General features: G+C 52.4%; 1 protein-coding gene and 1 long non-coding RNA gene across 9 annotated transcripts; one reads left to right on the forward strand and one right to left on the reverse strand.

The window, feature by feature from the left end:
• On the reverse strand, positions 1–12,749 carry IGFBP4 (insulin like growth factor binding protein 4). Its single transcript, XM_045781583.2, has 4 exons — positions 11,932–12,749; positions 3,937–4,094; positions 3,006–3,140; positions 1–1,244 (listed from the first exon to the last, which is right to left on the reverse strand). Exons 1-4 carry the CDS (start codon positions 12,278–12,280, stop codon positions 1,110–1,112), a joined length of 777 nt encoding a protein of 258 aa, XP_045637539.1. The 5' UTR covers positions 12,281–12,749; the 3' UTR covers positions 1–1,109.
• On the forward strand, positions 9,397–18,404 carry LOC123781842 (uncharacterized). 8 transcript variants are annotated; one of them, XR_006776830.2, is made up of 7 exons: positions 9,397–11,038; positions 11,251–11,358; positions 12,749–13,455; positions 13,645–13,699; positions 13,887–14,247; positions 14,347–14,450; positions 15,748–18,090. It is a non-coding gene; the product is annotated as an uncharacterized LOC123781842 (long non-coding RNA). The 8 variants fall into 8 exon arrangements; XR_006776828.2 differs by having other exon boundaries at positions 12,749–13,106; positions 13,402–14,247; positions 15,748–18,091; XR_006776829.2 differs by having other exon boundaries at positions 12,749–14,046; positions 14,144–14,247.
• The last annotated feature ends 5,670 nt before the right edge of the window (positions 18,405–24,074 follow it).

Genomic DNA, 24,074 nt, shown 5'->3' on the forward strand with positions numbered 1-24,074 from the left:
AAAAAAAAAAAAAAAAAAGACAAGACATCATGGCCAACTGGTAGGTCCCTAAGTCTCCTTCCATCAAGTCAAGCCAGAAATTCCTGGAGGGCAGGGAGATATAAGGAGGCAAAGCCACAGGCAGTGAGCCACTGGAAGGATGGAGTCATTCTGGCGACTTTGTGACTGTGACTGCAAACACGGGAGGAAGCAGGACGCCAGGCAAGTCCTTCACCCCCCAGCATGTGTGTCCTCTGTTCCATCAGGCACAGGCAGTCCCATTGTGCATTCGTTCCTCCCACCCTGACTATTCAGAGATGGGCCCCACCTCCCCAGCCCTCTGTCTTGCCTGACTTCTTCCGACCTTCTTCCCTCCCTCACAGCAGGGTCTGGGCAGCCAGGCAACCCAGCAGGTGGCACACCAGACCAAAAGGTGAGCTTGTCTCTATAGGTCCTTCCCCTTGGAGGGGACTGGGGAAGAGAAGAGGGGAGCCTGGCAGGCTTGAGCTTTCAGAGTGGGTCTGGGACTCCTGACCACTGAATCATCTACCACCCCACACTTTCCCTACAGCCTCTGTCCTCTGACTAAAGTGAGGGGAAGGACAATGGTACAAGGTACAAAAGTCAACGTACATGTCTACTTTCCTTCTCTGATTCTGGAAATGGGATTTCTCTTCCCCCACAAGCTTGTGCTCAGCTAATAGGAAGTGACCCCACATGCCCAAATCAGACAAAGTCAGAATAAGAGCACCCAGGACTAAAAAACTAGAGCTGGCATGTAGTTTGTTGTCAATAAATGTTTTTAGATGGCTGGATGAATGAAGGAAGGAAGGAAGGAATGAATGAATCCAGGATCAATTTGGAGACATACCAGGGCTCCCCATTGCCACTCTCAGACCTCTCGGACTATCTAAGCCCAAAGACACCCCTAGGCTTTGGCTCACCCCAAGGGCACACCCATGCACACACACACACACACACACACACACACACACACACACACAGAGAGAAAGGGAAACTTCTGGGCCAGAGGCAGAGCCAGGACTCAGACCCAGGTTCCAGGTCAGCTCTGTAGCCTCTAGGGGATAGGGGTGGCAGGGGGCACGGAGCCCCCTGCCTCCTGTCAGGCCTCACTCGCGGAAGCTGTCAGCCAACTGGTGGCAGTCCAGCTCCCCTTTTGGCTCCAGGCCCCCCGGAAGCTTCACTCCCGTCTTCCGGTCCACACACCAGCACTTGCCGCGCTGCCCATCTAAGGCCGGGTGACACTGCCAAGACAAGGGTATGAGAGGTCAGTTCCCAGGCAGCCTGCCCCAATCCCAGCCCAGCCCAAGTCAGACAGTTGATCCAAGATGGCCTCTGAGCGCAGAGGCTCTTTCATGAGCACGGACCCTCTGAGCTCATGGAGTAGAGAGATCTTCGGCCAAGAAGCGAAGGTTGTCTCAGAGGTCAGCATTGGTCTAGGGATAAAGGGCTCAAGTGTCAGAAGTTTCAGTGGGATAAAAATTGGGGGAAGAAAACACACAGAACTGTACAGCACAAAGAGTGAACCCTAATGTAAACCATGGACCAATATCAGTCCCTCAATTTGTGGTAGCGTATGTACCTCACTAAAGCAAGACGTTAACGGGAAACTGGGGGTGAGGGAGTAGATGGGAACCCTGTACTTTCTGCTCAGTTTTTCTGTAAACGTAAAACTGCTCTAGAAAATATTAATATTAATGTAAATATATTTATATTAATATAAATATTAACTTTTTTTTAATGAGGGAAAAAAGTTTTTAAAAATTAGACAAGGATGGGACACCTGGGTGGCTCAGTCAGCTGAGCATCCAACGCTTGGTTTTGGCTCAGGTCATGATCTCAGGGTTTTGAGATGGAGCCCCAAGCAGGGAGCCTGCTTGAGATTCTCTCTCTCTCCCTGTCTCTCTGCCCCTCCCCCTGTGCTTGCTCGCACTCTCTCTCTCTCTCTCAAATAAATAAATAAAATCTTCTAAAAAATGGGACAAGGATAAAATTGGTGTTGGGATAAAGCTTGTGAGTAGGTTTGGCACCAGTTTGAGGGGCCCTTTCCGGTCCTGCACTCATTGCACACCACCCCATAACCTCCTCATGCCATCCTGGGATTTGCAGACCCGGCAGCAGCCCTTCTCCTCCGACCTAGGCCTCTATTGGCTGAGTAGCAGCCCACTTTGTGGATCTCCCTGTAGAACATGGAGTGGGAGAATGCATGTGTCTATGCCCACAAAGAGCTGGAGAAAGACCCAGGCCAGGACTCCCCAGGCCACACCCAGCACAAGGCTCTGCCCAGATACGTCACCCTTCCGAGTAAGCGCCCCTCTCCTGGGTCAGAGATGGGGCTGAGGCAGGCCCACCTTGCTGAACATCCTTGCCTCTTGAGGGCTCATCAGAGGGACCCATGTTCCAAGGGCATGAGGGAGTATGGAGGTCCCCGCATTCATGTTTTCTCTCCTGCCCCCCTCCATTCTCTGCTTCCATCCAAAGCTCCCATTCCCAGCTGTTAGATCTGGCTTCACCTCCATCCTGACTGTACCCCAGGTGGTTTGGTTACTCAGCTTAGGGGAAGGGGCAGGCTGAGTTTCCTCCTTAACCCTTCATGACTGAGCCCCTCCATCCCCAAATGAAACCTAAGACAGTCTATGGCGAAAGAGAACTACTCATAGAACGGAGTGCAGATGGGGAATGAGAGAGTGCTGGGAGGTAGAGGTTGGCAGGGGTGCTAAATGGTGAATCCAGAGGTGATGGAAACAGCCCTGGATGGAGAGGCAGGACAGCTGGTCTGCCATTAACTCACTCCGGGACTTTGGGCCTCAGTTTCCTCATCTCCAAAATGAGTGTGGTGGGCAAAATAAGCTGAGGCTTTAAGGCTGGGGGAGGGTCCAAGGGGTTAGGTTTGGGTGGGGAGGTCTCCCCCTTCCCGAGATCTCCTTCCCGAACCATCTTGTAGAGAGACCAAGAACGCCCCACGAGCTGAGGCCAGGACGGAGCCAGCAGGGATGAAGACCCACCTGCTTCGGGTGGAAGTTGCCATTGCGGTCGCAGTTGGGAATGGGGATAATGTAGAGGTCCTCGTGGGTGCGGCTCTGTGAGGCGGCCAGCCGCTCCAGGGCCCGGTGCAGCTCGCTCTGGCAGGAGCCCTGCGGCTGGAGGAAGGGAGAGTGAAACTGCTTAGCAGAAGGAAGAGAAATAGGAAGACCAAGGCCGGGGCGGGGGGGGGGGGGGGGGTGAGATCAGGACTGAAGGCCCAGAAAGGAGGCTCAAGGCCCAGAGGCTGGGCAGGGCCCACTGGGTTCAGGGGACCCTGGTGGACAGAGCAGAAGGACACTGAAGAGAGGATCCTGAGCCAAACGAGGTTCTAAAAAGGAAGGGTGTGAATGGAAGGGACTTTGTGGGGAAGGGGTTGTGGAAACCTATGGAGGTGGCTGGGAAGGGACGGATTTCTAAGCAGGAGGGACAGCTGATGTCATACAATGTCATACACATGTCCTACATATGTCATACAATTAACAACTTGGTAGGACCCAGGCACAGATCCATCAGAAAGGACATTAGCCAGACCCTGGGGCACGGTCTCCAGGCCCCCTACTGTGGCTAGTGTTAACCCCTTAGTTACTGAAAAAGTCTGCATGGAGAATCCAAGAGAAGAGCTAAGAAACACCAGGAGGCTTGGGTGACCACTATTTACAAACCAGCACAGAAGTACTTCAGTACTTCACAACTGCTTCGACTGCATCAATATACACATAACTGATGGAGAGGAAAGGAGGTTCAAGGAAAGGAATGAGGATTCTCTCGGTCCTGATGACGCATACTAGGTGCCTCTTGCACACAACAGGCATCCAGCGACCGTTTGCCGAATGAACATCGTCCAGATCTAGTGGTGGTGCCAGTGGTGTGTGTGCCTGCGCACATGAGTATTTGTAGGTCAGAGGTCCTCACCACGGGCCGAGCTTCCTCCCGGGGCACCCCGATGACCTTCATCTTGCCCCCGCTGCTGCTGCGGTCTCGAATTTTGGCGAAGTGCTTCTGCAGGCACCTGCGGTCGTGGGCGCTGCAGGGACTGAAGCTGTTGTTGGGGTGCTCACCCTCATCCTTGTCTGCAGTCAGGCCGAGATGGGGAAAGGTCAGCACCAGGAAAGGACAGGGCAGCACACCAACCCAGCCTCCCACCTTGCTTTCTTCTTGGAGATTCTCCAGCCTGGCTCTGGGAAAGCATGGGGAACCTTGGGGGGGGGGGGATGAAAGCAACACCCTTGTCTCCTGCCCACTCTCCTGGGATTCCCGCAGGAGAATATTCCTCTTAAAGTCCTTGACTTGTCCCTCACCCCACCCAGTCCAGCCCTCAGATGAGTCACCAGCTGCAGCTGCGCAGACAGCAGGAGGGTCCCCTGGGCCCTGCAGGGAGGTCTAAGGCAGGCAGGGGCCTCCCCACCAGATCTCACACCCTCCTCCATTCAGCTCCTCCTACTATCCCCCATTCCGTCTGCTCTCTCTTCCTGTCTCCTTTCCTGCTCTTTTCAGCATCTGGCTGAGCCAACCAGGGGATCCTCAGATCTGTTGGCTCTGCTACCCCTCTTCCCCATGGCCAAAATCAGAATGTCCATGAGGGATAAGAAATCTGGCCCAAAAGGCTCTCCCCATTGGCTGAACAGGAGAGAAGAAGCGGGAGTGGGTGTGTATGCCTACATGTGAAAATGTGGGTGTGTGTGTGTGTGCGTGTGTGTGACACTGTGTGGCTGCAGGACCAAAAACACCCTCACACCTCCTTTCAGTTCCCCGACCCCAACATCTCCCATCCTTGGACTTTAGACTCCATCCAAAGTCTATTGCCCAGAGCCAGGGCACTGGGGATGCGGAGATGGGGGTGGTGAGGCTGGACCTGCACCCTCTCCCTGGGATCTCCTGAAGACTCTATCAAGAATGACCCGATCCAGAAGTCCCAGAATTGTAACCACTACTCCAACCTCCAGGCAGCCAAAACCAGAATACAGGGCTGAGCTGGAGAAAGAGGTTGCAGGACCTCTCTGCAGATCGGAGTCACCTCTAAAATGCTTGGGCTTGGCAGCTCGCTGCCGGCCTGAATGCAAAGCCCCTGCCAGCATTCCAGATGTTGGCAGCCAGACAAAAGGTCACATCTGGTTTGCGTCAGGATTTTTTTCCTGAGGAGTTAGCAGCTTCCTCCATGCGTGGCAGCAGTCCCGGAGCTGCCTCCGGGTCAAATGGTATTTTTCCGTCTAGCCAAAGTCAGTTGGGGGGTTAGTTCTCTTTTTATTCTCCTAGTTCTGGCAGTGTGGGGGGAAGCAAGTAGATACAGGGAAATCAGGCAAGGAGGAATCTAGACTTTCAGAAAGTCTTTGTCAAGATTCCATACCAAAGGTTATTTATAAAATTGAGTCACCAAGGATGGGAAGGTTTTGTCATGGGTGGAGGGCTGGTTTAGAAAGAAGAATCAGGGGCGCCTGGGTGGCACAGTCGTTAAGCGTCTGCCTTCGGCTCAGGGCGTGATCCCAGTGTTCTGGGATCGAGCCCCACATCAGGCTCCTCCGCTGGGAGCCTGCTTCTTCCTCTCCCACTCCCCCTGCTTGTGTTCCCTTTCTCACTGACTGTCTCTCTCTGTCAAATAAATAAATAAATAAAAATCTTTAAAAAAAAAAAAAAAGAAAGAAAGAAAGAAGAATCAAAGGTAAGGAATAAATGGAGCAGATAGGGGAGCCTGGGTGGCTCAGTCGTTAAGCATCTGCCTTCGCCTCAGGTCATGATCCCAGGGTCCTGGGATCGAGCCCCTGCATCAGGCTCCCCGCTCAGCGGGAAGCCTGCTTCTCCCTCTCCCTCTGCTTGTGTCCCCTCTCTCACTGTGTCTCTTTCTCTGTCAAATAAATAAAATCTTTAAATAAATAAATAAATAAATATAAACAAATAAATAAATAGAGCAGATAGAAATAATCTATCTTTCTGCGTATTTAACATCCAAAAGCATAGTCTGGAGGGAACTCCAGTCTCAGAGAAAACATCAAGTTCTTAAGCCGACCAAGGAGAATCCACTATAGCAAGACCTCCCAGTGATGTAGGCAGCAAAAGATGTGGGTAAATTTCAGAAGATCGGGATTGGCAAGGGGGCCGTAAGAAGATGGACCCCAAACCCTAGGTCAGAACCAGAGAAAAGATCTGGGATCCAGGCTCTTCCCTGAAGACCCTCCCAAGGAACCTTTCTGGCCAAAAGGCCCAGATTGGCCAGTGATCCTTGCCCCTGCATCCACCTTGTACAAAAGCATAAGACTTCTGGAAGGGGTCACAGTGTTTCAGGGGTGTAGGCTGGAAGTGGATAATGGAGAGGAAGAGGAAATGGAAGACCTAAAAGAATTAGAGCCAAATCTTGAAAGAACAGAGGCTGAGCTGAGACATGAACAAAAGTGCCACCATTTTACCCGGAAAAGGCTGGAAAGGATCAAAAGGACTCATTTGCCACAGCCCATGATGCTAATTCGAAGGGCACCCCTAGAACCTGGGAAAGATTTTGGTCTTTCCTTTGAGTTTGCTTTCTTTTCACGGCCATAAAGGGAATCACTACTTTGCACGGTGATGCTTGTTCCTCTTGGTAAGCAGGCAGAATGTTCTCAGGTTTGAGAAGTAAGCAAGAGTTTTATAACAAATGGAGGTAGAGAGCCTCCCATCCTGGACGTGTAGGGCATCGGGATGGTAAAGGTCTCAGGAACCTAGAGAGATCTGGAGTAGAAATGTAACTGCAACTAGGCTTCCCAACATTGAGTTTCTGTGAATTGAAGTTCACAGATGACTAACACTTGGGGGCTTATTAATGGATATATATGAACTATTGATCCCTTAACTTAGGAGGCATGATTAAGGAGGACAACTGTTTGGGGTGTCTGGGTGGCTCAGTTGGTTAAGCAATTGAGCATCTGGCTCTTGGTTTTGGCTCAGGTCGTGATCTTGGGGTTTTGAGATCAAGCCCCAAGTAGGGGTAGGGCTCTGCGCTCAGCACATAGTCTGCTTGGGTTTTCTCTCTCTCTCTCTCCTTCTGCCCCTCTACCTGATTGTGCTTGCTCGCTCTCTCTCTCTCTCTCTCTCACTCTCTCTCGTAAATAAATAAAATCTTTAAAAAAAAAGAGAGAGAGAGAGAGAGAGAGAGGACAACTGGATCTGCTCACTGACCTGGAGCGCAAAGGCCATAGGGCAAGGCTGGAAGCATAGCTTATGCTCTTGTGGGGGTAAGGCCCCATGTCACACTAAGAGGATTACCTAGGGAAAGCTAAGCAGTCAGTGTGCCTGGCCTCCCCCTCCTTGGTTTCCCCACTTTTGTGTTGTTGCTAGGCAAGCTTCCTTTTTTATTTTTTGAAGAACTGAAGAATCCTACAAGCCTCCAAAACACACATACTTGAGCCCAGATACTCATCAGTGCCATACTGGGACCCTTCTTGTCCTCGGCCAGACTGCTTCACCCCAGCAGAGGGGCACCCCACAGAGGAGAGCAATCCTTCATTAACGCCAAGCATGCCAACTTCCAGCTGCTCTGCCATTCTCCAGATCTGGTCCCGGCCTGTCCCTACCTCATGCCTAAGCTTAGAGAAGAATGCACCAGATAGGGAGAGTAGCTGCTCACCTACTCTCATGGGGACACAGGTACACGGAGTATATCTATATCTATGTACACAGACACAGAACAGGCCAGGACTCAAGAACTACAAACATATACAAACAATCACGTGTCCAGGCACGCACTGGTCCACACATGCACGTCCATGTGCACTCGGACAGTGTGACCCTGCCCTGGGCAGAGACACAGACCCGGGGCAGGGCACTCCGCCTGCACCAGGGCTTGTTGACTTTCCATTTAATCTGTAACTTTTCCTTGCCCAGCCTTGCTTAACAGGCAGACTGAGGATCCACCCCAGGCTCCACCCCTAGACCCTGGGTTTGGGAGGGTGAGGGTCATAGCCTTGGGCCTCTGAAAAATGTTAACCTTCCCCTCTCCAAAGCTAGCTAAATACTCGCTACTTCCCTGCTTACTCAGGAATTCCATCCACCTGGTACTGCTCACCCAGGTGAGGCCCTCTGGAAAGACCCTAATCCCTGTGGGTCCCCCCAGAGTCGGACCTAGCCCCCTGAAAGATCTGACTTTCTGATCTCCGAAAGGCTTATTTAGGGGATGGGACCTCCAAGGAAGGCCGGGTCATCTCCTCCAGGCCCTGCTTGGAGCTAGGCCAACGACGCGGAACCACAGCACAAACCTTGGTCTTTGCTCTAGCCACCGAGGGTAAGGCGCCCAGAGAGAGACAAGACTTCACGGCTTTCGCACCATTGGCTGAAAAGTTCATGGTCAAAGCTGGAGGATTTCCTCTTTCTGGCAGCCTGATTTCAACCCCATGAGTCCCTCCTCAACTCTAGCCCCGGTCCCCTTCAAGACACCCAGGGTGAGGCTGTGAGGTGGGTGGGCCCAGCCAGACAGACACAGGAGTTACAGCTCACTCCCCTTCCCTGCAAGAAAGGCCCTTTCTTTCTTCCTCTGGACTCTGTCTAGAGAAACCAAGATCACCCAGCCCTTTCTTCGAGGTCTGGCTCACGGGGCATCCTCCTCACCGCTGTGCCACGCTGCCCACCTCAGACTGGAGGAAAGCTGGCCTGTCCTTCCCATGTTCACAGCAGCAAAAAGCACCAAGTTCCTCCCTACCCCTCTCAATTCCTCCGAATGTCCCCCTACTTTGCTCAGTTGCCCTACTGTCCCTCAAAGTCCCAGCATCAGAGGAGGATTTAAGCTTCAACCGAAATCTTCTCAGCTTCTTCTCAGTCACCATCCTCATCATGGCTCTAACCGATGGGGCTCTTACTCCATGCCAGACACCCCAAGCCTGTGAGGCAGGTCCCGTTGTCATCTCCATTTTACAGATGAGGAAATGTAGTAGGCTGGGTGGAGGGGAAGGAGGACAGACTTATCCCTGCAGCTCCTATGTCTTTAAATGGAAAGACTCCTGATACCCGAGGCACCAATAATTCTGGCTTTGCCAATACTAAAGAAAAAATGTTAAGCAGCCATCCTCCTCCCCCTACCTCCCCCAAGGCACAGAATTTCTGGGAAGGCCCTGTTCCCATGACATGACTGGATTCCCAGTACTGAAGTAAGGGGGACAATATTTGCTGCGTTGACTAAAAATTAACCCAGTCTGTCTGTTCCCTAACCCTGTCCCAGAGAGACCCAAGAGCACAGTTTAGGAGCGCCCCAGTCCAAACACTGATCTTCCCGCTGTCCACTCCCCCAGATTCCATGAGTCAAGGGTCAGTCCACTGATGCAGCATTGTGGACTTCTGACGCACACATCCCACCCCACCCCCACCTCTGGGGGCCTGAGCAGTGTTAATCCACAACCTTTTCTGGCTCAGAAAGCTGGGACAGGAGGGCTATGGGGAGGTTAGGGGACAGACGCTTAAGATGGAAGGAGGAAATCCGTTCCTGGGGCAAATAGTAGGCAGCTAGACATAGCAGGCCAAGGGAAGGGGCATGCCAAGTAGTTGTCCTCCCCCAGTCACCTGCTGAAGCTTAGCTCCAAGACGAAAAGGCAGAAAGAGGAGCCTGATACCCTCTGCCAAACTATCCACAAGGCAAGAGGGTCCAAGCCTTGGGACCTAGGAGGGACAGTGGCCTATTGACAGTGAAAGGCTAGAGAGAATAGTGGGGATAAGGCCTGAGCTCTGGCCATCTTGTCTCACCAGCGACCCTGCAGGGCTGTCGCACAACTCTAGGGGGCACCTTTCACATGGCGCAGGGGATGCTTCTGTGGTGACTAGGAGGTGAGAAGGCACAGACACAGCTTGCCTAGTAGGTACCTAGTTTCCCAGGGTTCTCCAGGCTAGCCCTTTCCCTCTCCAGATCTTTGCATACCCTGCATGGGTAGAGGACAGGCAAGGAGGGATGGGGTGGATGTTAGAGACCTGGACCCCCTAATCCTAAGGGGACATAAAGGCCAATTTGCATGATGTCCACAGGACAATCACAAACTTCATACCATTTCCCCCAAAGCCCCTAGGGGATTAGATTTTCCTCCACTACAGGATGGGGTGCTCCTACCCAGTCAGGGAGGGAGGGGTGCTCAAGACCCTCTGAGGGCTCTTCTGCCCCGAGTTCAAGTCAGTGAGAGAGGAGAAGGCTAGCACCCATTCTAATCTGGTGCCAGATACATACCCACTGGCCAGTGGTGGATGGAGATATGAAGGGAAAGAGGTCCCCAAGGGCTCAGCCCTCACTCCCAAGCTGGTCTGGTACCAATACCCCTCCTCTCCCACTGGCACCGACCTCCATGCCCCAGGATCAGTGCCTTACTCCCTCAGGAACCCCGCCTCCCCCGTTTCCCAGATGTGCCGGGTGCCAGGCTGGCATTTGTCCTAGAATGTTTTCTGCTGACCCATCTCTCACTGCCTAGGGACAGGAAGGGCAGAGAGGCCTGAGGCCCAGACCCCTGGGGTCCACCTCCTTCCTGTTTTCCCTGCATCCTGCTTTCCTCCGCTAACAAGCGGCAGAGGATTGAGGAAGTGGAACGGTCTGGGACCCAGGGCAGGAAGCTTGGGGCCAGAGTCCCAGCATCCGGACTGCAACAATGGAAGCTTCAAGCACCAGGAAAAGAGACAGACACAGACAGAGGCACGGGGAGAGCAAAACAGGGTCAGAGAGGGAACAAGAAACAGAGGCAGAGATACAGAAAAGCAGACAGAGAGAGAGATTCCAAAAGTAACAGAGAAAGACAGGAACAAAGAGAAAGAGAAACAGAGACATGGAGAGAAAGAGCAACAGAAAGGGGCTGAGGAGAACGAGAGAGAAGCAGGACAGCAAAAACAGAAAGGAAACAAGATAGAGAAAGAGAAACTGATAACGGGGAGAAGACATTGAGGAAGAGAGAACACAGGAATGTTGGTGGTGAAACTAGAGATTGAGAGACTCAGCAGGAAATAACAAAAGAGTAAGAAAGAACGAAAGACTGAGAACGATTATAAGAAGAAACTGAGAGGCTCACTGAGAAATGGAAAAAGAGAAAGTGTAAGAATGAGTTTAGGGCAAAGGGCCTTCTAAACCTCTCCCTCTCCCTCTTCCTCTCTCCCCCTCTTTCTCTCCCACCTCCCCCTCTCCCTCTCTCTCCCTCTCCCTCTCTTTCCCTCTCTCTCTCCTTTCTCTACTCCCTATCCCACACCCGTTAGGTTTCTACAGCTCTGGGCTGGGAGCCAAGACTTACTTCTCTTCTGCCACCTCAGATGACACCTGCCGGGAGAGAGGAGCGGGTGCCTGTATACCAGAGCAGGATGGGGTGCTCAAGCCTGGCAGAGAGACCTCTGTCTTCCCAATACCTCTCAAACAGCAAGGTGAGCTGCCCAGGGGCTTTGGGGGTGAGGGGCAACTCTGAGGCCCCTCACCCCCAAAGCCCCTTTAATTTGCATGTCCCACTCCACCCCACCACAATGTCAAAAGGCCAAGCCCTGGCTTCTTAGACCCCTGGGGATTCACACGTGGCCAGGATGAGGGAAGTTCCAGGATCAGGAAGGGAAAGCCACCACGACCACCATCCCCATCCTCTAGCTATCTGGCCCTAGGCCGCTCACTTGCAGGCTGCTGGCTGGACCAGGTCAGCTTATGTTCCACTCTTGCACCAGCAACCAGGACTACCATTGAGACCTCTCTTCCCAAATAGGCACCCTTGGGAGGTTTGAGATGGTGGGCTGGGACAGTCCTCCTTGCTGGTGGCAACAGGCTGCTAGGGACTCAACAGCAGTTTCCTTGGGTGAGCCTGTCCCATGCCAGTCCAGCCCTGCCAGGTACCTGCCTCCTCCTTAACTCGCAGGAGATTTTCAAGGGCTTTCCAGGCCAGCCTGAATGGGGAAGGGGCTTGTACGAGGGGAGAACACCGGGTAGGGCATGCAAGGACAGGGGCACCTTACCAGAGGGCTGCAGGCTTTCCTGGATGGCCTCGATCTCCGCCAGCTCCATGCACACGCCTTGCCCGTGCATCAGCGTGTGTAGGGGCTTCTCCACCCCCCGGGGCGGGTAGCAGCGCAGGCCGGACCCGCAGCGAGGGGTATACACCCCACAGGGCATCCCCTTGCCCAGGGCGCAAGTGGCGCAACAGCCGCAGCCCGGCTCCCGCACCAGCTCCTCGCAGCCCACGGGGGGGCGGCAGCGCGCCAGCTTCTCCTCGGAGCAGGGCGGGCAGTGGATGGCTTCGTCGCCCAGGCTCGGCCCGGGCCCGGCGGCCAGCAGCAGCGCGGCCACGAGGCAGAGGGGCAGCATGACCGAGCTAAGACGGGGCGCGGGCGCGGGGCGCGGGAGGGGAGAACGCGCGCGCAGACTGGCAGCAGGGACACACGGCGACAGAGCGCCCGGAGCGCCTGGAGGACCCGACCCGGAGGGCGCGGGGAGACGGGGCGGCCCCGCGGGCGGACAGGGACGGAGCCAGGGAAGTTAGCAAGCGGGCTGGAGGGGAGCGAGCCTGGCCGCCGAGGCGCTGCGCCGCATCCTCGGCCCGGCCCAGGCGGCGGGCGGCGGGGGGCAGGGGGCTGAGCGGCTGCCCGGGACCGGCTCCCCCGGACTTTATACCGGCCCCTGGCCACACCCCCAGCGCCTTCCCAGAGGTGGGGGAGCGGGGGCGCCGGGGGGAGAGGCGGCCGTTAGGGGGAGGGGGCGCTGTCCTGAGTCGCCGCCGCCGCTGCCGCCGCCGCCGCCGCCGCTACAACATCTGAAAGTCCTTTTCTGCGGCAGAAGGAAGCGGAGCAGTTTGGAAGCCGTGGCAGGCGCCGAGAGCGCCTCTGAACCGGAGCCTGGGAAGGGAGAGAAAGAAAAGGAGACGCCAAGGGTCTGCTCTTCGGCCCCCTCCCCCAACCTTGGAGGATTCCTCCCCTACCCCGCCAAGGCGGCTGCAGCCCCACCCCCCACCCCCGAAGAACGCGACCTCCTAGCCCGGACTCCGGGCTCCGCGGATTCAGTCTCCCGGGCCAGAGTCCTTTCCACCCCACCCTAGTGCTTCCAGTCCCAACCACTGGAGACCAAGTCGGGTGAAGTGGGGAAAGGGAAGTAAGCACCCAACGAGGGACCCAGAAGGGCCTCATGGCCCTACGAAGTTAGTAGGCTCTCTTCCCACTCGCTCTTCCAAGTACCCTCTCCCCCTCCCTGCGCGCGCGCGCCCTATCTCGCAGGGCTCATCTGGGTCCTGGTCCACTCTGCCTTCCTGAGAACTGAATCCACCGAACTCCTGGAGAAGGAGGTGCCCAGCCTCTTCTTCCTGCCTGGATGTTTGCTTCTACTGCCCGACTCCCTCCCCAGAGGAGGATTGGCTAGGGAGATTGCCACTCGCAGTGTGCAAATTGTGCATCGCACAACTCCAGGGGGCACCATTTCTCTTGTGGTCATTGTAGGTTTCTGTAGCTGTTATGACAGTTTTCCAGCAGATGGCAGCCAAGCATTTCGAGGTAGGGGTGCCTTTTCCTAATTCCGCCAGCGTTGCTATTTGGGCTAGTGCTTGGGGCTAGCTAGGCCCTCTGTGAGATCCTGTTGGTGCCTGTTTCCCCCACCCTTGCCTCAGTCCTGGGATCCGGAGGGACCCTAGATTAACATTTGAGTGGAGACCCGTCTCCTCGGTTCTCTCTCTGGTGCCCCAGGTACTCACCCATCCTCCCCCACAAAGGCTTCTGCTGTCCTGGAGCTGGTTTCAGGGTAAGAGTGCCTGTCAGGGCGCAATCAGTGACCCACTGTGGATTTTTTTTTATTATTTTATTTTATTTTATTTTATTTATTTTGGCTTGGCTTGGCTTGGCTTAGCCTAGAAAGCAGCAAGGCAGCCAAGCCAGAGTGCAGATCAGAGACCGTTTTCCTGCTTCCTGCTTCCTGCTTCCTCTCCCAGGGCAGCAGTCTCACAGCAATTAGGCCCTCTCCTACTTTCTCCAAGTGTAGACTGTCCAGGTGATAGGAGGAAGAGAGGGGCTGGAAGCTGAACTTGTAGGGACAGAACCAAAAAGTTGCAAACTGACGGCACCTACTGGCAATCATCAAGACTGCAGAAGGTCTGGAGAGTTCTGGTGGGGCTCAGATGCTGGGATTCTCTTCCTCACGTGCCTGGGGGAAGCCCAGCCTGTCCCTCATTCAGGATACTTCCCCCAGCCATATCCCCCTCCATCATCTTGAACCCAGTTCTGCCACCACCTTACTGTATAAAGATGGATACCACTCCTTGGAGATTGAATGTCCCTAACGATAAAATAGAGGTAGGTCATTTCCACCTATCCTGACTCTTAAAGCTCTTGTGAGAGTAAAATGGGACCAGAAAGGATGGTTCTGATACCAATGCCAGACTTGCCCCATAGACAGCAAACCTGGGAGAGCTAAAGGTGCTGGAACATGGAGGAAGGAGTGCAGGAGAGGCTGGGCTGAAAGCAAAGAAGTACCTGGAGGTGAAGCATGAGTGCAGGTGAGTGTGGGAAATCCAGAAAGGCCTCCAGGTGAGACAGGTGCCCAGACTGCTACCCCAGCATCCCCCATCCATCTGCTGGTGCCCCCCCCCCAATATCACTGTCTGGGCTAGTTCCAAGGAAGGAGGAAAATAGACATAAGTAGGCCATCCCCAAGCACCTCCCCATCATTCATGCAACACATATTTACTGGACGCTGATTATTTGCAGGCTTTGTGCCACATACTGAGGACACAGAGATGGCCAAGATCACTCTGTCCTCAAGGAGCTCACTGCCTAGTAGAGGGGAGACAGGCATATAAATAAAAGGAGCCTAAGAATTGTGCAGGTGCCCTGGGAGACATCCATATGGGGTACCACAGGGACCCAGATGCACAAGCGGTCAGTTCTACATCCAAGGCATGGAAAGACTTCATGGAGAAGGTGACTTGTGAGCCAACCATCTTCCAATGTAGAGGAAAAAGCACAGATATTAGCATCAGGCTGACCTGGATTCCAATCCCAGCTTTGCCACTAGACTCACTGGGGAAACTGAAACAAGTTACTCTGAGCTTCACTGCCCTTACCTGGAAAATGGGGCTTGGTGATAAGAAAGAAAGAAGGGCGAGGAGGGGAGAGAGAGAAAGAGTGGCTTGTGCAAATTGCCCAGCCTACAATGGGCACATAGTGTTTGCTCCTTCCTATCCCACCCTGCTGGAAACTGTAATTCTCCCCCGGTGGCAGGACTTGTGTTCCCCCCAGCAGACTGGAGGCTCTCAGAGGACTGGGTTTAGTGTCCCCCCCCCCCCCAGGCTTGCTGGTGTTCAGGAGAGACTACCTAAAGGGTGCAGGATTTGGAGTCAGAGGACCTGACTTCAAGTTACAGCACAGCCGCTTAAGACCTGTGTGACCTTGGATACCCACCTAATGTCTTGAAGGGTCATTTCATCCTCTATTTTAAAAAGAAAAAAAAAAAAAAAAACCACCAGAATTCTGAATTCAGTTCTCCAGTGGTTTTTACATGCTCTTGAAACAAAGATACAACTAAAAAAAATTAACCCTAAAAACATAATAAAAACAAAAAAATAAAAAAAAGAAAGAGCAAGAGAGAGATAGTTGGGCTTAGCCCACAGGATGATTGCAAGAGAAAATGAGATGATGGATAAGAAAGGGTTCTGGAACCCAAGAAATAGGGTACACATGCTGCTCATTGGTTTTCTCCACCTGACTGTTGCCTCCTTGAGGACTGAGAGCACCTCCTGGAGCCCCCAGAGGCAGAAACGTGGCCCTCCTTCCCTGTCATCTTTTCCAACCCAGGACTCTACCAGAAAAGGAACCTCTGTGGGGCACCAGCCTGGCTCATCTGGAAGAGCATGTGATTCTTGATCTCGGGGTTGTGAGTTCCAGCCCCACACTGGATTATTGAAAAATAAAATAAATTTAAAAAGAAAAGAAAAAAGAAAAAGAACCTCTGCCTCCCTCTCACATCCTTGTCTGTCCCTAAGCTTCCTGGGCACCCAGGGTGCCAGGAAGGTGCTCCTGACAGAGAAAGAAGAAAAATCCCCACTCCCTGCCCACTTCTCCCAGCCCACAACCTTGTTGGCTTGTTGCTTAGAGTCTAATTCGCTCCCTTGTTGGTTCAGTTTCAAACCTCTACTAGGGTTCAGGTTGGGCTTCTTAGAGAATTGACAGTCCTGCCCTCAGAGAACCGCCAGTCTCATGGGCTTGCCCTACAGAGTAGACAAGGGTATATAATAAAGCAGTCAACACGTGCTGAGCGCGGGCCATGTGCTGGACGTGGTTCTAAGTGCTTCACCCGTGCCCTTCACTGCGATCTCATGAAGTAGGGGCTATCATTATCCCCTTTAAGATAGGAAAACTAAGGCACAGAAAGGTATGTAACTTACTCACTTAAGTCTCGCAACAAGTAAGGAGAACAGGGGTCCGAACCCAGGCAGTATGGCTCCAGAGTTTATATGATAAACTTTTATGTTTTACAGTGTTCCAAAATAGCTGTCAGAAGTATTCTAAACACATGCCAAGGGCAAAAGACTATGGTACAGAGTGCAAGGTGGCTGTAGGGGGACAGAGTGGAGGAGGCAGTGGCATGGAAATAGGCCTCGGGCCTCCCCATAACTTTGGCTTCCCAGCCCCTCCTTGGCTGCCCTGGACTTCCCACTGTGCCCACACTGAGTAGGGGGCTCAACTCCCCTCCATGTCTGCTGATGTCCAGACCCCAGGGAGGGCATTCTCCACAGTCACTCCAGGTGTGGGCTGAGCAATGGCACAACAGTACAGCTGCCTCAATGGCACCAGGGCCCCGTACTTGGAGAGAAAAGATCAAGAGAGCTAGGATCTCCACAGAGAAACCACGGTGCAGAGGGAAGTCTGGTTCAGAGGCTAGAGCCTGGGTCCTTCCCTCAGGACATGTGGCTCCAGAAATAAACACCCAGACAGAGGATGCAGAGGGGAGAGGAGAGCCCATCTGCGGTTGAACTGGCCGGGATTCAGTTTTATATCTCTAGTCCGACCAGCTCCGCTACTTGTCAGCTTTTGGCCACTTCCCCTTTCTCAGCTTCAGTTTTTCATCTGTAAAATAGGGGAGGGGAACTCATCGAATTGTGAAGCCCCTTCCAGCTTGGGCAGTCTAGGAATCTAGAACCTCTGGAGTCTTTTTGCACGGTCTTAGGCCCTATGCCAGCATGGCTCCCAACACTGCAGAGTTTGCACTATTTCCAAGCCAACTGGCACCCGTGGAATCATTTTCTCATTAGCCAAAACCTGTGTAGGAAACAAGCCAAGTGAATGATGTTGGGTCCTTTGAGAGCTCTGTCACTGCCCGGAAAGGTGATGAAGTTCACTCAAGGGCACACAGCTAGTAATTAATAGAGCCAAGACTTAAGCCAAATATATTTACTACGTGCTACAGACTTAGTGCCCTGCGCCATGCTGCTTCTGCTGCCAGAGCATTGCCAGTGAGCCATGGACTAAGGGCTCAAGGAAGGTGGGAGTGGGAGAAGGAGGTCCAACCTGGGAGAATCTATGCAGATGACGCTTGCAAAAGTACAGACACAGAGGGGACTCTGGGAGGAGAATGACAGATGTTAGAAAGGGGAAATTATTTGCCCTGCCTCTCCCGACAGCTGTTGAGTCAAAGAGCAGGGTATCTGCTTGCCAGGGTGCCTCTTGGCCTGACAGGTCAGAAGCCCAGAATCAGAGTAGACCCTGTGTCCTTCTCCCACATTCTCTGGAGGGTCTCTAGGCCCTGTCTCTTACTCCCCCAACCCTGGGGAACAGAGTGTTACCTACCTCTTAGAAAACTCCAAAGAGACTCTACCAAGGGACTGCTGAACCCAGAGTGACCTCTCAAAAGAGAGATCTCACACACTCCTCTGACTTAGCAAAACCCCAGAAAGAGGCTCTGGGATCCAGAGAAGTCCCCAACATCCCTATAAACATGGGTTCTTGTTCCCTGGCTACAAACCTCCACTTTCCACCCCAGCACTGGGAGTTCACAAATATCCCCAGTCATGCCTTCTCTATATGCCCAGACCTCTCTTCTGGCCCCCTCATCCCACGCCAAGAGCCAGAATCTCCTCACACCCATCTTTATGCCTCATCCTTTCTGTCCTCCCCACCCTTGTCCACTTCACCCCAGCCTTCCTCTTTTCCTTCCCCAGGAGAACATCCTGGCCTGAGGGGCCTCCCAAACTTGATGATAACCAGGCATCCCAATCCCACTGGGGAGAAGCGGGGAAGGGGCCTCCAGGAAAGGTGAGTGGACTCGAGAGAGGAAGGGGAAAAGAAGAAACTGTGGCCTCCATTCCTCATCTGCAAAATGGGAGTGATACCTGCACTCATACGGTTGTTATGACAAGCTTACAGAGTGCTTGCTTTTACCTCATTTAATAAATAGATATGGAAAAACATACTGAGATACCACTTTATATCCACCAGATTGGTAAAAATTTTAAATACTGACAGTGCCAAGTGTGGAATAAGGGACTCTCATATAATGCCAGTAAGAAAAAAAATTGTACAATTGTTTGGAAGCAACCAACAATTCTACCCTGAGATATATACCCACTAGAAATGTGTGTGTGTGTGTGTGTGTGTGTGTGTGTGTGTGTGTGTGTGTTTGTATTCCAAAACACATCATAGCAGCATTTTTCAGGATAGCCAAACACTGGGATCAATAGTAGCATGAGTAGGGGCGCCTGGGTGGCGCAGTCGTTAAGCGTCTGCCTTCGGCTCAGGGCGTGATCCCGGCGTTATGGGATCGAGCCCCACATCAGGCTCCTCCGCTAGGAGCCTGCTTCTTCCTCTCCCACTCCCCCTGCTTGTGTTCCCTCTCTCGCTGGCTGTCTCTATCTCTGTCGAATAAATAAATAAAATCTTTAAAAAAAAATAGTAGAATGAGTAAATCTATAGTTGAATACAAGACTGCCATACCAACACCATAGAGGAATCACAAACTGAGCAAAAGGTTACTGCTGTAGGATTCTATTTCTATAGAATTCAAAAACAGGCAAAACTAATCTATGGTTTAGAAATCAGGATAGTGGTTCCCGTTGGGGAGAATGGTGGAAGTCGTTACTAGAAAGGGCCTCATGGGGTACAGGTGATGTTTATTATTTAGTTACATAGTGTATTCACCATATGAACATTCGTTGAACTGAACATTTCTTATTTCTGCACCATTCTGTATGTACTTTCATTTTCTTACTATAATTTTTTTAAAGACTTTATTTATTTATTTATTTGAGAGAGAGAGTGTGACAAGAGGAGGAGCAGGGGGAGCGACGGAGGGAGAGAGAGAAGCAGGCTCCCCACTGAGCAGGGAGCCCAATGTGGGGTGGGGCGTAGGGCTCGATCCCAGGACCCCAGAGATGACCTGAGCCGAAGGCAGACGCTTAACCAATTGAGCCACCAAGGCGCCCTTTACTTTAATTTTTTTAAGAAAAAACTTTTTATTTTTTTAAAAAATGCTGGCTCTCAAGTAGCCTGCCTTGACTGGACTCTTGGCAGTAGGCTTAGAGTAAGTTAGCACACCTCTCAATGCCTCAGTGTCCTCGTCTTTCACGGTAAGTGACTATTATATAGAGTGGCTATAATGATTAAGTGAATAAATCTGTGTAAAACACTTACAATGGTGCCTGCTACATAGTAAGTGCCCCGGGGAGCATTGGTCATTAGCCATGACCAGCCAAGTGAGTGAGTTAAGAGCCTGGAGCCAAAATGCCTGCACTAAAACCTGGATTTGCCATTTACTAGCTCTATGACTTTGGCCAAGTGACATCCTCCCTCTTATCCTTAAATACCCTCAGTTGTAAAGGAGGGCTAATGGCAGCCCATCCTGATGGGCTGTATGAGAACTTACAGAAACAACGCAGAGAGGCACTTAGCACAGGGCCTGCCGCACAGTAAGGCTCCATGCCAGCCATTATTATTATTATCACCATGGTAACCCTATAAACCCATTGTACAGCTGGTGTTCCAGGTAGTAAAACGACTGGCTTAAGGTCACATGCAACTACATGTGATTTAAACCCATTCATGTGACGATGGAGTCCAACTGGCACCCCACACCACTTTCAGAGGCACCACAGACTTGAAGAGTTTTGCCCAACCCCAAATAGCACCTCTTGCTCCTGCAGCTCTTGTCTTCCTCACCCCAGTTGCCAGGCTTCTGTGTGCCCAGAAGCTATTCTGCCTTCCCTGCCTGCCCAGCTCTAGCACCAATCTGATAATTCTGGTACCCTTAGTTGGGGTGCTGGGGATATAGCCCCAGCTGTGGGAAGAGAGGGTCTCAGAGAAAAGCCACATGGCCCACCAGGCCTTCCATGCCAGGGACCTCTTCTGTTGCCGTCTTCGATTTCCCTTGTCCTGAGAGACGTAGGGATAGTGCTAAAGATGGCTGGTGAGAGCTGGAGAGAACTTGAGGGCAAAGGGACAAGGCTGAGTGGGCCCAAAAAGAAGGGCCATCCTGCCTGGAGTCCCGAATTCACATAGCCCCCACCTTCTCTTCTCCTGAAACCTGGATTCCTCCCACCCTCACACCCTCAGTCCTCTCTGTTTCCAGAGACTTGATGTTTGGAGCCAGTAATCCTCAAGATGTGTGCAGTCTTTTCCTCACCCCCACCCAGTCTTAATGATCTAAAAAGCAGGAGAAGTTGGGCCCCCAGCCAGGGGAAAGGCAGACAGCCTGCCATGGAGAATTTTGCCCCCAGGTTGGAGGCAGAGAGCTCTAATCTTGCAGTCAAAGCCAGGGGTTCAAATCCCGGCTCCGTCCTGATTAGCCATGTACCGTGGGCTGGTCTCTTCACCATGATGATTCTCAATTTCTTCATCTATAAAATAGGGGTGTCAGGCCCTACTTCACTCCAAAAGTCTGTTAAGGAGGATCAGGCGAGACTACCTATGTAAGTGAGGGACATACGTACCTGAAAGCAGGTTACCAACGAGTGGTGTCGTCACTGTGACCTTTTTGGATTCTAAGAGTCTATGATGCTTTGAGGTGGAAGGATAGAAAGAAGGGGAGAGGGTACTAACAAGGGGAAGGCCAAGAGAGGAAGGGACTGAATAAGGAGTAGGACACAGAGATGGAAGGCAGAGAAAGATGAATAGATGTGATGAAATGAAGAACTTGGAGAGATGGGAGAGATTTATAGATAGATATGAAACCAAAGATCCCAGTCCAGACTCCCCCTCTTCATTCATTCATTCATTCATTCACTCACTCATTCACTCTTCAGATGAAGGAATGAAGCAGTAGTGGCCAAGCTGGATAGGGTGTCAGAGCCTACATCCAGCCAGGGCCTTCTCCCAGCAGCACCCACGGGCTCTCAGAAGGTGCTAGATTGGAAAGGGGGGGTGGTCTCTGCAGTTCCAGGTAAACTCTTTCTCAGATCAGACCCCCGGGGGTTCACAAACCCGAGTCGGAGGTAAGGAAGCACATAGGTCCTAGGAATGCCTGTCCTCTCCCCATACTCCCACCCTGACTCTCGTTAAGGAATGGGGCAGGGACCCCAAAGGACAGGGTTCAGAGAACTAGTTGTTTGATGGTGTTGGAAAATCCACACATCAGAATTGGTATCAGAATCATAGAAGACATTAGGGTGGGGCCCAGAAAGAGAGGAGGAACCCCACCCTTTATGGAGACAGAGGCATGATTAATTAAATCATTGGCCACTGGTGATTGAACTCAATCTCCAGCACCTCTCCCCTCCTCAGATGTAGGGGGTGGGAACAGTTCCCACTCTCTGATCACAGGGTGGCTCCCTGGCAACCAGCCCCCATCCTCAGGTTAGCTAGGGGCTTTCAGAAAGTCACCTAATTAATATAACAAAAGACACCTTTATGGCTCTGATCACTTAGGAAATTCCAAGGGTTTTAGCTCTGTGCCAGAACAAAGAAAGACTAAACACCTATTTCTTATCACAACATCACACCTCCCAAGGACCTTTTCTGGGATTTCTGCCAATTTCAGAACTGGGTAGAAAGTGACAGGTCCAGGGATGCCTGGGTGGCTCAGTCAGTTAAGCATCTGCGTTCAGCTCAGGACGTGATCCTGGGGGTCCTGGGATCCGGCTCCATTGGGCTCCCTGCTCAGCAGGGAATCTACTTCTCCCTCTCCCTCTCACCCTCACCCCCTCACCAGCCCCCCCATGCTTGCTCTCTCTCTCTCCCGTGCTTTTTCTTTCTCAAATGAATAAATTAAAAAAAAAATTTTTTTTAAGTGACAGGTCCAGGTGACCCCATTCCCCACCATATTAGGAGACATACTGGCTTTCTCACCCCCATCCTCCAGGCCAGCTTGCTGTCCCATTGCTGTCACTTGCAGTTATATCTCTCTCTGGGCCTCAGTTTCCCCATCTGTACAATGAGGAGGTTGAACTTGGTAATCTAAGAGCCAGTTTTAATCTCCTCTCTTCCAAGGAGATCCAACCCTGCTCCTGTCACATCTTCTAGGTGTGTCCATCCTGTTGGTCCCCCTGAATGTCAGGTAAGTTCCTGTCTGGGTGGGAATTTCAGGAACTTTGGGACCTTCTGGGATGGCAGTGGGGTTGGGATAGAGGAACAGAAGGAAGATTGAGGAGCTGGAGTGAGAGAGAAAACTCACTCTCCCATCCCCATTTCTATCTCTACTACGTGCCCTTCTGACCCAACAGGGAGAGCAAGGGGAGAGGAGTACCCCAGGACTGGACTCCTGGCTTTGCTGGTGAGAGGGGGCCTATGGGGAGCCCAGAGTCCCCTAATCCTCCTGGGCCCCCAGCAATCCCTGGCCTCTCAGCACACCCTGTAGCGCCAGATCAGCCTCACCTTTGAAAGCAGAAGTCAGACCAGAGGTAAGGGGTAGATGATGTGTGAGTGGTGGGAGGTGAGTGGTAAGTAGATGGTGGGTGTGGAAAAATGGGTAGATGGTGAGTGGGTGGGAGGGTAAGTGGCAGATGGGGCTGGATGGATGGTAGGTGGGTGGAGTGGGTAATGGGTAAGTGATGGGTGGATGAGAAATGATAGTGTTCTTTGGGTAGAAGGTTGGTTAAGGGTCCTTTGAATCGCGTAGGGTAAAGTTGGCAACAGGAATCTCAAACTTAGAAGCCAGATTCCTCCTGAGACAATCTCTGTAAGTGTGCCCAAGTACTATAATAGGGCCTTGAACCCAGAACTATGGATGACTCAATTAATGTCCCACCTCCAGGATATTTCAAATTTCCCTAAGTAATCTCAGGGCCGTGGGCACTTTCCCACACACACATTCTACTCCCATCACAGCTTCTGGCTTGGCCCCATTGCCTTTCCCTACAAGAGTCCCCCAGCCCCGAAACACACACTGCCAGCTCTGTGGTTCACCTCCACCCCTCCTGCCTTTCCTTCCAGGTGCAGGATGGAATTGGACCTCCTGGTCCCCCTGGTTGCCAAGGGTTTCCAGAATCCCCAGGACCTCAGGGCTACCCTAGCCATGAAGACTCCCAGGACCACCCTGGATACTTAGGGCCTGGGACTGATGGGCTCCCAGGAACCCTGGGGATACCAGGCCTTCCTGGAGCTGGGGCTACCCTGGCTTTTCACTGCCAGGCCCAGATGGGCTCCCATGGAGCTCAGGGACCAGTGGGGTCCCCTGGACAAGAGTATCCTCCAGGGGGCACCTAGGTAATTCAATCAGTTAGGCATCTGACTCTTGATTTTAGCTTCAGTCATGATCTCAGGGTGGTGAGATTGAGCCCCGCATCAGGCTTCTCACTAGGAGTAGAGCCTGCCCCTCCCCCCACCTCGCACGTGCATGTGCACACAGGCTCTCTCATTCTCTCTCTCTCTCTTTAAAAAAAAAAAAAAAAAAACCAACAACAGTCTCCTCCAAGCCAGCCTGGTCCACAGGTGAGAAGACGGTCCACCCTAGGGGCACCTGGTTGGCTCAGTTGGTAGAGCATGTGACTCTTGATCTCAGGGTTGTGAGTTCAAGCCCCACATTGGGTGTGGAGCCTACTTAAAAAAAAAAAAAAAATTAAAATTCACCCACCTTAGAATCCCCTCTCCCGAAGAAGAAGATACCCACTCTAGCCCAGCTCCTCTATTCCAGGCCCTCCTGTAACCTCCATCAACACTCTTTTTAACTTCTTTCCAGGGACTGTTCACTTGTCACT

This window comes from Ursus americanus, chromosome 23 (assembly GCF_024610735.1).
Source record: "Ursus americanus isolate L20-20 chromosome 23, mUrsAme1.1.p, whole genome shotgun sequence".
NCBI lineage: Eukaryota > Metazoa > Chordata > Mammalia > Carnivora > Ursidae > Ursus > Ursus americanus.

Bases quoted from the DNA above. Each gene is read 5' to 3' on its own strand.
- IGFBP4 (XM_045781583.2), bottom strand. From the start codon at position 12,280: ATGCTGCCCCTCTGCCTCGTGGCCGCGCTGCTGCTGGCCGCCGGGCCC. The intron at 3,141-3,936 runs GTGAGGACCTCT...CCCTTCCTCCAG, and splicing joins GGGAGGAAGCTCGGCCCGTG to CCGCAGGGCTCCTGCCAGAG. The intron at 1,245-3,005 runs GTGGGTCTTCAT...TTGTCTTGGCAG, and splicing joins GCAACTTCCACCCGAAGCAG to TGTCACCCGGCCTTAGATGG.